General features: G+C 37.3%; 1 protein-coding gene across 1 annotated transcript; it reads left to right on the top strand.

Annotated features, from left to right (window-relative positions):
- The first annotated feature begins 10086 nt into the window (after window positions 1-10086).
- hmgn1b (high mobility group nucleosome binding domain 1b) lies at window positions 10087-14434 on the top strand. Its single transcript, XM_061740210.1, has 6 exons — window positions 10087-10296; window positions 12824-12847; window positions 12995-13024; window positions 13119-13160; window positions 13246-13353; window positions 13436-14434. Exons 1-6 carry the CDS (start codon window positions 10279-10281, stop codon window positions 13481-13483), a joined length of 270 nt encoding a protein of 89 aa, XP_061596194.1. The 5' UTR covers window positions 10087-10278; the 3' UTR covers window positions 13484-14434.
- Window positions 14435-15489: the final 1055 nt, after the last annotated feature.

Below are 15489 nucleotides of genomic sequence, written 5' to 3'. Positions count from 1 at the left end.
GCCATTAGTCTCATTAGTTTATCCCTGTAAGAAATAGTTATTTCAGTTAGTATAACAAAACCTGTAAGAAAACCCATACTTTTTTTTGCATAAAAGGAGTGAATTTAGATGAAGTCATTATCTGGCTAAGTCATTTTCTCTGAGCTTTTAACATAATGCTACATATTAGAGGTTTAAGGACTGACAGGAATTGTCATCAAAACTGAACATTCTTTGACTTCAGTCTTTTCTTTTTCCTGGCCAGTAAACATATTGAGGTGTAGTTCTTGTTGCATTTGCACATTCTCTGATAACCGCACAGCCTAATGTTAGCAGGACCACCTCTTCTTGGGAAGATTTGTGAATAATCTTTCTCACTGTAGTGTTTTTTCCAGACTGACCTTTGAATCCATCCCAGATTCATGTGATGCAACAATTGCCTCTCTAAGGTGATGTCTTCCCTTTTTTTAATTTTTTTTATTGGTCGTAAAATTGAAAGAGGGTTTAATTTCTTTTTCAAGTGACTTTTTACATATTAAAACCTTTATTGGCTGGACATTTTTACTCAGAGATTAATGCAACCATGTACATTTTTAGGCCTTCCATTTTTGTGATAGCCTAGTACTACATATAAACTTTAATTTGGCTGGAACATTGTTGTTTCAGCATGATGGCAAGTAAAAGAGCGCTCATTGGCCCTGTCCACTCGTGTCCACTGCTGTGTTTTAGTGCACATCAGTAGATTGGACTGAGGTGTACTGACGCTGACTTAAGCTTCTTCCCTCTTCAGAAAACAGAGCTAAGCTCCAGGATTATTAGCGACCCAGACCCAAATCAGGTTTATTTATGGCATCAGTGGGACCAGGGTCATAAAGGTCACTCTCTAAACACACATCCACAATAATCAACCTGAAGACAGGACTTATCTGCATTCTCAGTGGCAGTGCTGACTTTGGCATGTCATTAAACGCTGACTAAAAACGTACACTAATGTGAGTTTTGTAGTTGTACAACTCAATAACCAGATGAGGACAGCCCCTGCACTTCTCGAGTCTTTTCATGGATTATTTCAGATTGTAGTTGAGTGTGAAGTGTAACACAGGCTGCTGAGTCCACTGCTGGCAGAAGCGACTGGGCTTTAGGTCTGGAACCACTTTGCTTTGCAAGATGAGATGCCGAGCAAATATTCAGACGCAGCGTGAAGTTTTCTCTGATGACCACTAGGGTTCGTTGTTGGAGTGTTTTCCTCTTCCAGAAAAGTCAGCCATTGAAATTTGAATGTTGCACACACTTGCATTTTGCAACCACTAATTTGCTAGTTATCACTGTTTTGCGGAGTATTGACTACTAGGCCACATCATTTTTGATAAACATTTTCTGCACATGAAGGACATTATGTATAATGAAGTATAAAACAGTGCTTATGTTTACAAAGATATCTCTTGATCAGTGACTAATGTAAATGCTGTAATACAATATTTAAAGAAAACACCATAAAAAAAGGCCGCCACAATGGTTTTAAAGGTTTTACTTGGGGAGAAAAAGCTTTAATAAAATATTCTTAAAGTAAGAAATTTAAAGTTACTGAACTGGAAAGCTGTGTAAGAAGTATTTTGATGTAATTGTTGGTTAGCATAAAGCCAAATGTATACATTATGTACGTGTGTGTTTTAGTGTACTGTACAGCCATGGGGGGGTTGCACTTTTTTCATTCTTGGGTTTGAAGCATCAGTATAAAATGTAAAAAAAAAAATAGAATACATTTTTAAATATTGTGTGTCTTACTAAGTGTAACGAGTTAAATACAACCTTAGACAACACATATTACACTGCATCCTCGGTTATTGAACAAAAACTGAGCCAAAACTATGTAAGTCCACCCTTACTGACAAGCTGCAGAGGGAGGCAGGCCTCCACCTGATTAGGATGCTGGGCCTTCACAGAGATGTGTGTAAATGATTTCCTGACAAACTTCAATGACCTGGAAAAACAATACCTCCACAATGATGTAAAAGGCTGACAGTCTCTCCCATCATTGTCACTTTTAGACAGAGGTCAGCCTACCGCCGCTAAGAGAACACACCAAGGATTAAAGGACAGATGTCTCCGCAGGATTTAGAAATATTTATCCATGCAATGATCTTTAGTAAACTAGATTGCTGCAACGTTCTCATTGAAGGTCTCCCTAAAAAAGTCTATCAGACAGCTGCAGTTAGTTCTGAACGCTGCAGTTAGTTCAGAACGCTGCAGTTAGTTCAGAACGCTGCTGCTCGAGTCCTCAATAAGACCAAGAGACTGGACTCCAGTCCTCATATCTTTTCTAATAAAGCACTTTTTGGTTCGGGCCAAACTATATTTCAGACCTATAGTGTGTTATGTACCAGCCAAAGCCCTCGGGTCATCAGGGTCAGGTCTATTTTCTGTTACCAGAGTCAGAACTGAACATGGAGAGGCAGCTGTCAGCTTTTATGTTTCTCACATGTGGAACCAACTCCCACAAAACAACTGTCAACGCCCCACTCTGCTCTGGGACTTACATTTTGTGCATTTATCTGTCCTATTCTATTTTAGTTTTAACAGTGTAGCCTTATTAGTTGTTTTAGTTCTGTTTAAGATGTACTTTTAACCTTTCTTTTACATCCTGCTATATGTTGTATGTAAAGCACTTTGAATTGCCTTGTACAAGAAATGTGCTTTACAAATAAATGTGCTGAGCTTTTAAAACACTTTTCAATGAATAATTAGTTCCCTTCTGCTGTTAAAGGTACGGTACTTCTACAAGTTTTTCACTCACTATTACTCCCCTTTAGCTTGGCTTTATCAATAATAACAACATGTGTAATAGTTAGTATACCTTGTGTATTACACCTTGTTTTCCTGTCATTTTCTTGACTACATCTCTAGAGTGTTTTGTTATTCCACTATGATGGTTTCAGGGTCATGGTTTTTCAATCATGCAGGTGTTTTAAAGGTGTGTCTGGATTTTTTTGTTTTCTCTGTGAAGCCTCTGCTCTTTTAGTTGGTTTAAGTTTGACGTTATTTCCTGTTTTAATTTGAAACTGTTTCCTCTTGCGTGAGCAATTTCTCAGCTGATTTCCTTTGTTGGTCTGACATGGTCCACACCTGCTCCTTGTTAGCCCTCTTACAGCCCTCTGTCTACTGTTGCTGCTCTGTTTTTGTGTTTCTGGTCATTCAACATGTGTTGCATCTCTGTGCTGCTGTCCTGCTATCTTGGATTTTTCTTTTTTCTATGTGTTTTTGGTCATTAAATAGCATTGTGTAAATATTCCTGCCTCCTTATCTCCTGGGTTTTGGGTCTTATAACCCCCTACTCCTGACAGTAATATGCCATGTTAGTTATTCATTGTTTTTATGCCTTGATATGTAAAACCTTGGAAGTGAGAAAAGGTGCAATATCTTTGCCCGCATGGTTGTTTTGCATAAAAATATTGATCCTAAACTATCCATCATCCGTTCTGTACCCACCTCCTCCTGTGTTAATGGTCATAAGAGGCCGGAGTCAGTCCTAACTGTCACTGGTTGAGAGATGTGTACACCTGGACAGGTTACCAAAGGAACACAGGGACGAACGGTATAAACCTTAAGAATCACACATCAACCGGACTTGTATGTATTTGGTCTCTGTGAGGGTGCCAGAGTACTTGGAGGGGAAATCCAAACCATGCACAATAAAGATGTGCAAACCCTCACACAGAAAGACCCACATTAAGATAAACCCGAAACTAGTACCTTTAAATTAAGCGGAGTAAATTGTATATTTTTTAGTGTATATTTTTTTCTTCAGTATGAAACTGCTGTATGTTGTTTTTTTTTCTATAGTGCAATTTAGAAAGTCCTGATGCAGTTTGTTTTTCCTCTGTTCTGGTGGCCCGTCTGTGCCACAGACGCCATTTTAAGGTCTGTCATATAGTACAAACTGGAATGTCTCCAGACACAGCTAGTATTGTATAGGCAGAAGTGGGCAGACAACCATGAAAAACAGGAAGATGATAGTGGGGGAGGGTCACAAGAGCACCCCTCTGATCCCACTGCACAAGGCCAGCAGTGGAAGTCATTTGGAGGCCCCCTCCGCCACCAACGCCACCCTGTCGGGGATCATCAGTCATAACGTATCACACGGTCATTGGCTGCTTGACTAAACCGCTCTTTTGTTTCACGGCACTGTCATTAGTTCCAACCAATTGACCCCTTATCTTATGGAAGACGATATATGACTGCACCGTGTAAAACTTCCTGCAACAAGACAAAGCAGACCTTTAAGCATTTGTGTATTGTTATTGTTAAATTAGTTTTTACTGTGTCAGCTGTTGACTTGTCAATGGTTAAAGCCGACTAAGGTTTATTGTCAGTGAGCTTATTAGGTCATGCTGCTACCAGGGCAAGCCCCCGCCCCCTCGCTCATGTAAATGATCATTTAAATGCAGCTCATGAGGAGTTGCTGCTCAACCTGTAACACTGTTGACAAGACAAATAGAATTCAATATGACTGTTTTATATAATTCAAAAATAATAGTACATTCAAAAATATTATTTAATGTATATATACATATGTATATATACATATGTATATATATATATATATATATATATATATATATATATATATATATATATATATATATATATATATATATATATATATATATATATATATATATATATATATATATATATATATATGTCTCCAGACACAGCTAGTATATCCAGACACAGCTAGTATATATATATATATATATATATATATATATATATATATATATATATATATATATATATATATATATATATATATATATATATATATATATATATATACATATATATATATATATATATATATATATATATATATATATATATATGTATATATATATGTATATATATATATATATATATATATATATATATATATATATACATATATATATATATATATATATATATATATATATATATATATATATATAGAGAGAGAGAGAGAGAGAGAGAGAGAGAGAGAGAGAGAGAGAGAAAGAGAGAGAGAGAAAGAGAGAGAGAGAGAGTATATACGTATATGGTGTTCAATGTGAACTACAATGTCCATTTTCATTATTGTTGATGCTGTAGTGTCTGGTAGTGCACGAACTCCTCTGTTTTAAACAGATATAATGTGGCTTTAGCCGTCGCTCCATATGGGGAGGCTTCCATTTGCTGCAAGGGAGAAATCCACTTAGTAAGAGGGAGATGGAGGGACTAAGCTTTTCCTTGCGTCCAGCTGATCCATTCACGCGCTCAATATCCGACAGACCTGTATGGGTCAAATGCTTTTTTGTTTTTTTTTACAGGGTGCCAGTGGGTGGAAATAAGTGTGTGTTTTGTGCACCGCATGGCTCTCGGCCTCACCACTTCCTGCGTATGTATCCTTGCAAGTTTTTACCCCAATATACAGACTGAGTGAATGACGATGAGAAATGAACATGTTGCCCTTCATCAAAGAGGCTTTAGATGAGGTCACTTTTACCTTCATCCCGTCATCCTCCCCTGAGGATTATGCCAACGCTTGTGTTCCAGTTGCCTAAAGAGAACTCTAGACTCCATTCATTATGTCCCTGAATCATATAGATATGTATGAATCTAAAAAAAAAAAAAATTAGATTAAATTTTAAAAAGTTATAAAGGTTATAAATACTTTCTAAAACATTCAAATGGATTTAAAGGCAGCCTGGGGTCTGGTTCTTTGCAATGTCCTTTCCAGGTTGAAGGAGTAAAGAAAGCAGCCATGGGAGAGAGGGGAGGAGCGGGGAGCGGCTGTGATGGAAGGGCTTTTACTTACTCCTTTGTACCTATGACCTACCTGACGCTCTGCCTCTGTCATGTATATGGTTTCTTTGCAGAAAAGGCTCCCACAGAGAGCCGCAGGGCTTTTCTTTACAACGTAGTAATTATCATGTAAGGTATTCATACAGGACAGGATTTAGCCACCACTCCTAGACGAGTTTCTTCTCTGTTCAGGAAGAATGTCGACAATTAATTAACATGGAAACTTTTGTTTTGAGCTTTGGCTTCAGAATTAACATCTCACTGCTTACTTCTTGTTCTTTATTTTCAATTTTTGATAGTGCTAAAGGTAAACTATACAAAAAGAACAGCAATCTTGTTAGACTGCAGAGGCAGCGACTATTACTGTATGATTGCTAGTGTGGTATTTAAAAACTATGTATGATCATTTATTGAAAAGCTACATAAGATTTAGTGGGGACTTAATTAATCTTAGTTAGATTTAGTTAAAGCTGAAATATTGCAATAAAAAACTAAATTCTATTTAAACTCCTAGATTCAGAGGATGATGATGTATCTTTGAAAGTGCTTTCTATGCAAACTAAGCTCATATGAAGGGATGTATGCAAAATGGTACATTGCTATATTAATGAGCTTTCTGAATGTCTTATGTCGTAGCAATTTAAGTAAAAATCATTTTAAGAATAGGCAGAGACTATAAAGTAAAAGTAATTTTAAGAATAGGCCATTAAGTACCGTAAGTATTCCTCTGCATGACATGCAAATAAAAAAGCAAAAGGGAACTCAGCTCAGTGGGTTTAGGTACTGTAATGTAAGTTTATATGTAGGGTCGTGTACATAGTTGTTACATAGATGCATAATTCAGGCTTCAGTTGCTTTTTTAATGCTGCCCAATCGTTAATCTTGTTTGGTCACTTATCACTCTTTCATTGTCTCTCCTGTAATTACTTTCTTAAGTCTCTCAGTCACCTCTACCATGATGTCCACTGTTGCTCTCTGAGCTAGTTTTATTGTTGTTGATGTGGAACATAGTGCCCTACGTAGTCCACAGCTGTTGTACAAGGCCAAAGTTACTGAAGAACTTCCTAAAAGTAAGCAAGTATTCCATCTATTCATAGATCCATAATTCCATAATCTATACCTGCTTATTCCTATTTAGGATCACAGGGATCTGCTGGAGCCTGTCCCAGCTATCAAGCAAACATTCCTTCAAATGAGTTGCATGCTAATATTATATACCATTGTTAAAAGTTCAGTCTGCTGCTTCCACTGAAAACTGTAAGAAGACATTTAAAATATTGAAATTGAGAAATGTAATTATTTCTGGAAAAATACAATTTTCCTCAATCTATACTTGGAAATTATTTAGAAATGTCATCTCTTACAGATCATTAGCTAATTAAAATGATCATAGACCAATGTAATCTCTGTGTGCAATGGACAAAGATGAAAATCAGCAGTGAACATCTGTAAGGCCTTCAGATGAAACTGCAATGAAAACAGAAAAAAACAGTATGTTTTAAGTTTAAGTATAATTATTGTATTAGTTCAACAAAAAACTGAACTAAAACTAACTACGGTACTCATAATCAGACTAACATGTCAAGACAATGAGGTTGGAACAAGGATTAATACTGCATGTAAATGCTTAACTGGACTGAAACTGACACACGCCCTACAGTTCCCACCCATGGCGAAGAAGCAAAACAAGAAGCTGATAATGTGAAACTAAAACTAAACTACTAAAGATTTATCCCTTCATTAATTTATTTTTGTGTGGCAAAATAGGTTAACAGGCAAAGCCAAATATTAACCCCTTACTGCCCAAATAAATTGTATCGGTATTTACAATTATTTACACAAAAAAGTCACAAAGGAGGGCCAAAGCCATCCAAAAGAATTGCCACATGTATCTATTTAGCACTTTTGAAAAAAAACTAGATCGCTGACAATAGATTCAAATTCATTCTTTATTGTTCCATGGGGAATCTTTTTTTTTTAGCAAAACATTCAAGACAAGAAATAATCAATTAAAGGACAAAAACCTTTCAACATTTTAACTAAGACAGTTAACTCACAGAGTACAGCAACAACCCTAACAGTCAACATAGGAACAGTTCACTGCTATATTCTGCACAGATTATTCTAAGCAGTTTTTTGTTTTTGTTTGTGTTTTATTTTGTCTTTTTATAGATTTTGTATCTGATACCTTGGGGAGGAATGTGATGCATGTATTTAAATCCAACATGAACACTTTCCATTTGATAAAAACAATTTGAAATTTCTTATTTTAAACACATATATTGCCTTTTAACTTTATTTCACAGTTTATACAACACTCCAATTGTTTCATATAATATGATTGTATTTAATCTTATTTTCAGCAGTGTGCTGAATTTTCATTTTTATACTTGTATACAATCCAGCTTGACAATATTTAGAATCTAAGTGTCTGTCATCCATAACTGCAACTTCTGTGAAGGCATACTATTGATGCTGGTTTTTCTGAGTGGGAAGAAAAAGTACAGATGCCTGATGTAATACGTATCCTGTTAATGAGTTGCACAGTGAGGGAGTGGAAGGAAATTTCTCATTTACCAAATATGTTATATTATTAGAAAGCATGAGCATCAGATGCTGATATATGACTCTTCTGTCCACAATAACCACACTCAAAAGATTTATTTGGCTAAACTAGAGGAATAAGAGAGAGTGAAAAAGTTTATGGGCTGCATGTTGCTACTGGGAGCCTTCAGAAAATTCAAGTACATTGTAAATAATACCTTATTGGCTTCGAGCTCTTTTTATTGCAAAACATTTTGCGCAAAAATTTGTTGCATGTACTCGGAAGGCATCTACATATGTGCAACATACAGTATCAGTGTATGCATGTGTCTGTTTTGCAATAATTGTCAAAAAAAGTACATCTGACCACATCCAGAAGTAAGCATGTGAACTGCTACACTTATATTTCTCTGTGCAGAGCAGGAATAAAAAGATATGATGATGCCATTCCCTTAGAGGAAGTGATTCAACGTGACTGCAATAAAATGTGTGCATGACTCCAACACACAGATCTAGCACATGTTTCCACTGAAGTCATGTTTGGACTTCACAGATGCAATGGAGTAAGTGGCTGGTGAAACCCACCAAGGGGTTACACAAGCACATAAACGCACACCCTCACACACACTTGAGTAACTGTACCACAGCGCATCCTGTCGCCATTTTTCCATGCTAAATTTCTTACCCAAGCTTAGTCTCAATCAGAGGAGCACACACCCCCTTCTAAGTTTTCTGCTCCTATACATAGGGTTTCCAACTCCCTCATAAATAAATAAGGGACACCTCATCTGCAGGGCCGGCCAACCCGATTGCCTTCACCCTTCCTGGCGTGGTTAATTTATTTTGCCCCTTTTTTTGTGAGTGAAACGATTTTTTAACTATTTGACTCAAACCTGAATTGAATTAGATGCATATTTTTGAATGCCATGAACACATGGAAAGCAAATTATTATCCAGCAATTAACTTTAATACAAAATAACAAAATGAACTGAACAAAATAAGTATCTTTCTTAAACAGAAACCTGCCCTGCTTAACTTAAAATTGTCTAAATTAATATAAAACAATAGAAAGAAAGCAGAACACCCATGCTGTAATAGTGCACATTTTTAGTGCAATAACAAAAGTGCAAACAGAAAGTCTGTAGAAAACTTGTAAACATATTTGTGTCTCAAATGCCATGACTGTAGGTTGTACTGCACTTGTAGTAAAACAGAAAAAAATAACTTAGGAACTCAACAGCTCAATGCCATTTTCCATTGGCATTTTTTGACTATCACAGTAATGCTGGACAAAGTGCGTCCCTTTTCAGCTCAATACGGGACGCGTACTTTAGTTTATAAATACGGGATATGATTCCGCTTTTCAAGGGACGGATGGCAACCCTACATATACATGCTATTCTTTTTTTTTTTTTTCAAGTTCTTCAGTCACAAGCGATGGGTTTAGTTTCATAAATGTGCGCAGAGTCTGAAACCTTTAAGATGGAGGGAAAACGAATTTTCAGACAAATGAGGGTTTAATCATTTCGCCTGGTTCGGCAGATGGCTGCAGAGACAAATAGCTCGCCATGTGTTTTGATTGGCAGGTCACGCATCCACACAGGTAAGAGAACAGATTTGAAATTACGCTGATGTTCGCCGCGTCGTCCAATCAGAACGCGGGAGGGGCGGGGCTTAGCGCGGGAGGGGCGGGGCTTAGCGCCGTCAATCACGCAGGAAGTATAAGCGTTTGAATCGGGAGGGAGGGGGAGAATCCAATCCGGTTTGAGCTAGTTTTCTTCCAACATTCACGTCTCTGCGCCGTATTAGACTGTATTGGCACAGCTTAATACAGAATATACCACTGTATTTTCTTCTGAATTTACTACCAATCGAATAGTTTTCCCTTTTTTTTTTTAAATTAAAAAAAAAAATCACCCCAACACAAACCAACCATGCCTAAAAGGAGCAAAGTGAGTACACCGATATCTTTTCATGCATATACAGCAATACGATATTTATAACGCTGAGCTGCAATGGGGATTTAATCTTGTTACAGTTTTCGTCCATGTTGCAATAAATGCTGGTTTGTTGCACAAAGCTGTGCCTGCAGCTCTGCTCTGATTGAATGTTGCTGCTTCTCCTTCCTGCAGAAATCTTTGTGCAAATTGCTTTATACTGTTTCACTATTCTCCCCGTCTCTTTTTCTCTTTCATTCTGATTTTTTTGGGGGGATAAGTCGTTTGCACGGCTGCATTTGCACAGTTTTAGACGTTTGCTTGTGGTAGAGGACAAAGCCGAGCGGGTTTTGTGCTGCTGGAAAGCTTTTCCTCCGGAGAAAGTTGGCGGCATATTGATTTGTTTTCACGCCAGATGCAGAAGAAGTTTCTCCGAGTGCAAACGTGATCGGAAATAAAACATTTTAAATGCATTCGTGTCGGACGCGTTGGGGCTTCATTGTTGTAATTATTTTATACGCCGCCCAAAGTCACTTTAGCGTCCTATGCTTTTTTTCTTCTTTTTTTTTTTGTCTTTAAAACATGGCCGTTAAATGTGAGCTTTTATTTGAAAATGGATTTTCTTGCGAAGGAACACGTGACTTTTCCAGTCCGTCTGTTTTCATTTGTCGCTGAGAGTAGCTGCGGGTTATGCCGCGTTCCATTTGTCCTCGGAAGTCGTTATTTCCCAGTTCCCAGTCGGAATTTTCAACTGGAACGCCCCTCGAAGTGGGATTTCCTACTGGGAAAGTGGGAGAAGCTTCACCACCCCCGAGTTACCATTCAAAGATGGCTGCTATTCCCAGTTCCGATTTCCGAGGTAAATGGAACGCGGCATTAAAAAGGCTGATTTATGGTTCCGCGTTACACCAACGCGTACCCTACGCCGTACCCTACGACGTAAGCTCTGCGTCGGTTTAACGCGGAGCCATAATTCAGGCGTTATGCAATGGCGAGCCTCCGTCAGCAGCTCTGCTCCTGTTGCTGGGGCTTTCAGTCTGTTCTGCTCGCCGAGCGTCTCGGAGTGACTGCTTTTCAAATTCATGGCGGGAACGCTCTCAGCTTCGCTCAATTTTCCCCCCAGACCTCGGCAGCGCCATGTATTGTAGCATGTACCAATGAATGGATGTGTCGTGGAGAGGCGGATCCCGCCCCCCTCCCTCCCACAAAGTTAACCTGTAGACAACTCAACTGCCAGAAGCTGCAAGACCACAACAGGATGATGCATTTAAAATTACTGTATACATTACCCTATGGAGGTAGATTTGTGTCTTAATTATTCAATCAAAAAATATAATTTCAATTAAAAAAGAGTTCACTTCAATCAAAAAAAAAATATTTCAATCAAAGGGGAAAAAAGTGTTTGAATGCAATTTTTTGGGGTCTCAAATATTTTTTTTTCATTCAAACACTTTTTTTCTTTGATTGGAAAAGTTTTTTTTATTGAAGTGATTTTCTTTTATTGAACATATTTTTCTTTTTGAAGCAACTTCTTTTTTGATTAAATGATAAAGACACATAATATGGCCCAAACACAAAAAACAATACTTCAATCAAAAAAGTTGCTTCAAACAAAAAAAAACTTCACTTCTATCAAAGAAAACATTTCCAATCAAAGAAAACAGTGTTCAAATGCATTTTTTTTGAGTTTCAAATGTTGGTGCATTCAAACACCTTTTTTTTCTTTGACATTTGTTTTATTGAAAATATATTTTTTGATTGAAGCAATCTTTTTTTTTTGATTGAATAATTAAGACACAAATCTACCTCCATATTACCCCAGTATTATTTTTATTGATTCCCGGGTCTGCAAATGTAGAACCTGGAGGAACATTTCAATGTTGTATTCAGATTCAGACGACTTTATTAATCCCTTTGGGAGGTTCCCTCGGGGAAATTAACATCTCCATCTCACACACACGCACAACACTGTCATTTACAAATCAAACACCCCAAAAGCCATATAAAAACCCATACAAAGATAAGAGCATTAAAAATAAAAATAGAAAGTGTGGTGCCATAAAAAGAATAACAAGGATAGAAAAATTGTTGTGTAATATTGCACAAAGTTATTGCACTGTCCTGGTTATTGCACAGTCCGATTTTTTTAAAAAAAAAACATTTTTTTTGGTCGGACTGACTGACTGGCCCCCCAACAGTCTCTCTGTTCTTCAGTTCTTCTTTGCCCTCCTCCCCCCCAGTGAGGAGTACTAATGCAACTAAACTTGCAAACTGATGTACTTTTCATTTAGTGTCTAAAGTTCACTATGCATTTCACAGTTCATACCATAATGTTTCAGATCATATCTGACTCTTACTTGGTCTTAGTGAAATCATAGTTTGAAGCAGATGTGCAGCCATAGGCTCATATTCTGCCTGGAAACGCCCACTTTGAATTACATAATTAATACTTTAAGCCTCACTGCCTCATTTCCACCACCACTGCACCAGCATGCCATTTCTTTAACATGATTTATTTATTTATTTTTTTCTTGCCTTACAGGCAGCTGCAGGAGGTGACTCTGGGGTAAGGAATAATCACTATTGCACATCTTTGTTCTTGATATCCGTGTTTAAAAACAGTTAGTTTACACACCCACCAGGGGTCAGTAACACCCAAATTAGCTTGAACTGAATATTAAAAGTAATCAATCTGACTATTTATTCTCTGCAGCCCAAGAGGAGATCTCTCAGGTTGAAAGATGTAAGTAAACAAGAGCCCAGCTTGTTATTAATAGTCATGTTGTTTGCATTATTCTCGGTGTCATTCCTTATATCGGTTATTTTGTACCTCGCAGAAACCTGCACCTACAAAGGCAGAAGCCAAACCGAAGCCAAAGGTATGCCTGTCTTTTGATTATTGCTGATCATCTGTCATCTTTAGCACAAGTGGCCAACCAGTGTGCTTGACATTTCTGTTTGCAGAAGGCACCTGCTAAGCCTAAGAAAGCTAAGGAGGTGGAGAAGGCAAAGCCTGAGGAGAAAGCGCCAGAGGCCCCTGCTGAGAATGGGGAAGCCAAAGCTGAGGAAGAAGTGAGCATCATAACATGTTTAACGTGTCTAATAAACTGAATCTCCTTTGTGGAGCTAATAACCTCTGTGTTCTGTTCTATAGGCACCCGCTACAGATGCAGCTGATGAAAAAGACGAGGCAGCAGAATAACATCACTCCAGCCCTGTCTTTTACCAGTGCTCCCTGTACCTCTTTTCTTGTACAATTCAGGGGAATATTTTTATCAACTATTTTCTAAATACAGGTTTTTTTAGTAGTTTGATTGTAGAGAACACTTTTTTTTAATGAAAGAAAAGAAAACCGATTTGGACACGGGAAATTCATCAAATCCCGCAATTTTGGATCATAAAAATTGTGGTCATTGTTGTTACTGTCAGTGGATTTCATTTGAGTTTTAAATGTGAAGGAGGCGGGGGGAGGGGGGTGGGGTTAACACGTCAACCATGGAAGTTTGACGTTCACAGGAGCCGGGGCAACAACCGGGAGAGCTTACCTGCGTGGAATACATTCCATATGCTTTATAAGGGACAGTGTGGGTAGTCTGCCAGGGTGGGAATGATCATCGTCACAGTGCAACTCATCGCTTTCTTGTTTATATCGAGTGTTTTAGGATGTTTGTAAGCTTCTTTTTTTTCCCGTTTGTTAACTCTTTTACTCATGCAGTTTTCTTAACAAATCTGATCAATAAATGTAGACTCCCTTGTACTGGAGCCCTCCCATTCAGAATTGTGCATTGCATGTTTTGGTTGTGTCTGTTGTGTGATAGCATCGCAATAAATTTGTATAGCTGCTGTGTAAAGAGTTTTCAGTCCTTCTATTTTACAGTGTTTAATGGTACTTTTTGAGGATGATAAAAATGGAATTTGTTTTCTTAACCAAGATAAAGAGGTTTTTAACCATTACAAAGGAAACTGCTGAGATTAGCCTTTTAAAAGGTCAACAAATAATCTTTGCATTTATTTAAATTGGCAGTCAATAGTAGAAGTAGCCCTGTGGGTTTTAGGTACCTGTATCAAGTAAAAGTGTGCAGTTCCTATTTGCTTTGTTAGATGTACCTGTGTAATGATTGTTAAACCAATAAAGCTAAGTTGGTAGTTTTTATGTTTTTTTTTAATTATTATTCTCCACATTTGTAAATGAATGTAATTGAGGCAAGAGTAAAAACAAAAAGCAAAGCTTAGTAACCCAAAGCAACCGAAAAAATGAAATGATGCCTTTTATAAAATAGATACCATTTTCCAGTCCAGAACTACACATTTTAGATCAGACTGCATTGATGAAATTTAATTAGTCTGGAAACCTTAATTTTATTCCTTTTGTACTGATTTGCAAATACATTGAAGTTATGTGATTGCAAAACTTGTTGAAAATCACGCTCAGAAATTGTTCTTTGAGTTTATGAAGAGACTTCACCATGTCATTGGTTTGGAGAAAAAATGTTGATTTTTACAAATTATGTCTCAATAATTGTTGAAAAGACGATTCAGCACCATGGACAGCTTCATAGTCCACATCACCATCAGCTCTTTTTCTGGGGTTGCATTACTTTCATTATTATGGTGATTTCGCTTTACCTCATGTTTATGTGCTGATTATATTAATTCACAGTTGGTAAATAAAGAGAGTTGTTTGTGCAACCTTTCATATCTTTGATACAGATCCAACAGCACATTCTCTTCTGTTCAGCTATGACTGGCCTGCAGGAAGAGGGTGGAAGGTAGCAAATATATTTCTCCTTTACTTTCCTTCTATTGATCCTGACGCATGGGTTACAAATGCAACAAGACAGCACACACAATTGTTTCATTTAAATTCCATAGCAAGCCCTACCTAACCCACTAAAGCTAATGGAAACGGGTCAAAACCAGGACTGTATACATTTAGATTTAATTGCTCTCACATTTTCACACTTTCTTTCTATGAAGAGTCAAGGTTGATATGTGTTTATGGATCAATAAGATTCATCTAAAACCGGCCTGGATTTTATTTTTACAAGATTTGGTACAAGAACAATTTAATTAAAACAAACTACGGGTACTGGGAATTAGTATAAGGGGAAACATCCCAGCTGCATTTAGATCTATAAGGAACTCATTACATTCAAGATGCATTGCATGTATTACTTATTACAAAGACCTTTACATTTTTCAAGTTTC

Source organism: Cololabis saira, chromosome 14 (genome assembly GCF_033807715.1).
Source record: "Cololabis saira isolate AMF1-May2022 chromosome 14, fColSai1.1, whole genome shotgun sequence".
Taxonomy (NCBI): domain Eukaryota; kingdom Metazoa; phylum Chordata; class Actinopteri; order Beloniformes; family Belonidae; genus Cololabis; species Cololabis saira.
This window is presented reverse-complemented; position numbering and strand designations above follow the sequence as displayed.

What these genes read in the sequence shown, in the direction of transcription:
- hmgn1b (XM_061740210.1), top strand. An exon ending in CTGCAGGAGGTGACTCTGGG is followed by an intron (nt 12,848 to 12,994) that starts GTAAGGAATAAT and finishes TATTCTCTGCAG; the next exon opens with CCCAAGAGGAGATCTCTCAG. An exon ending in AAGCCAAAGCTGAGGAAGAA is followed by an intron (nt 13,354 to 13,435) that starts GTGAGCATCATA and finishes TCTGTTCTATAG; the next exon opens with GCACCCGCTACAGATGCAGC.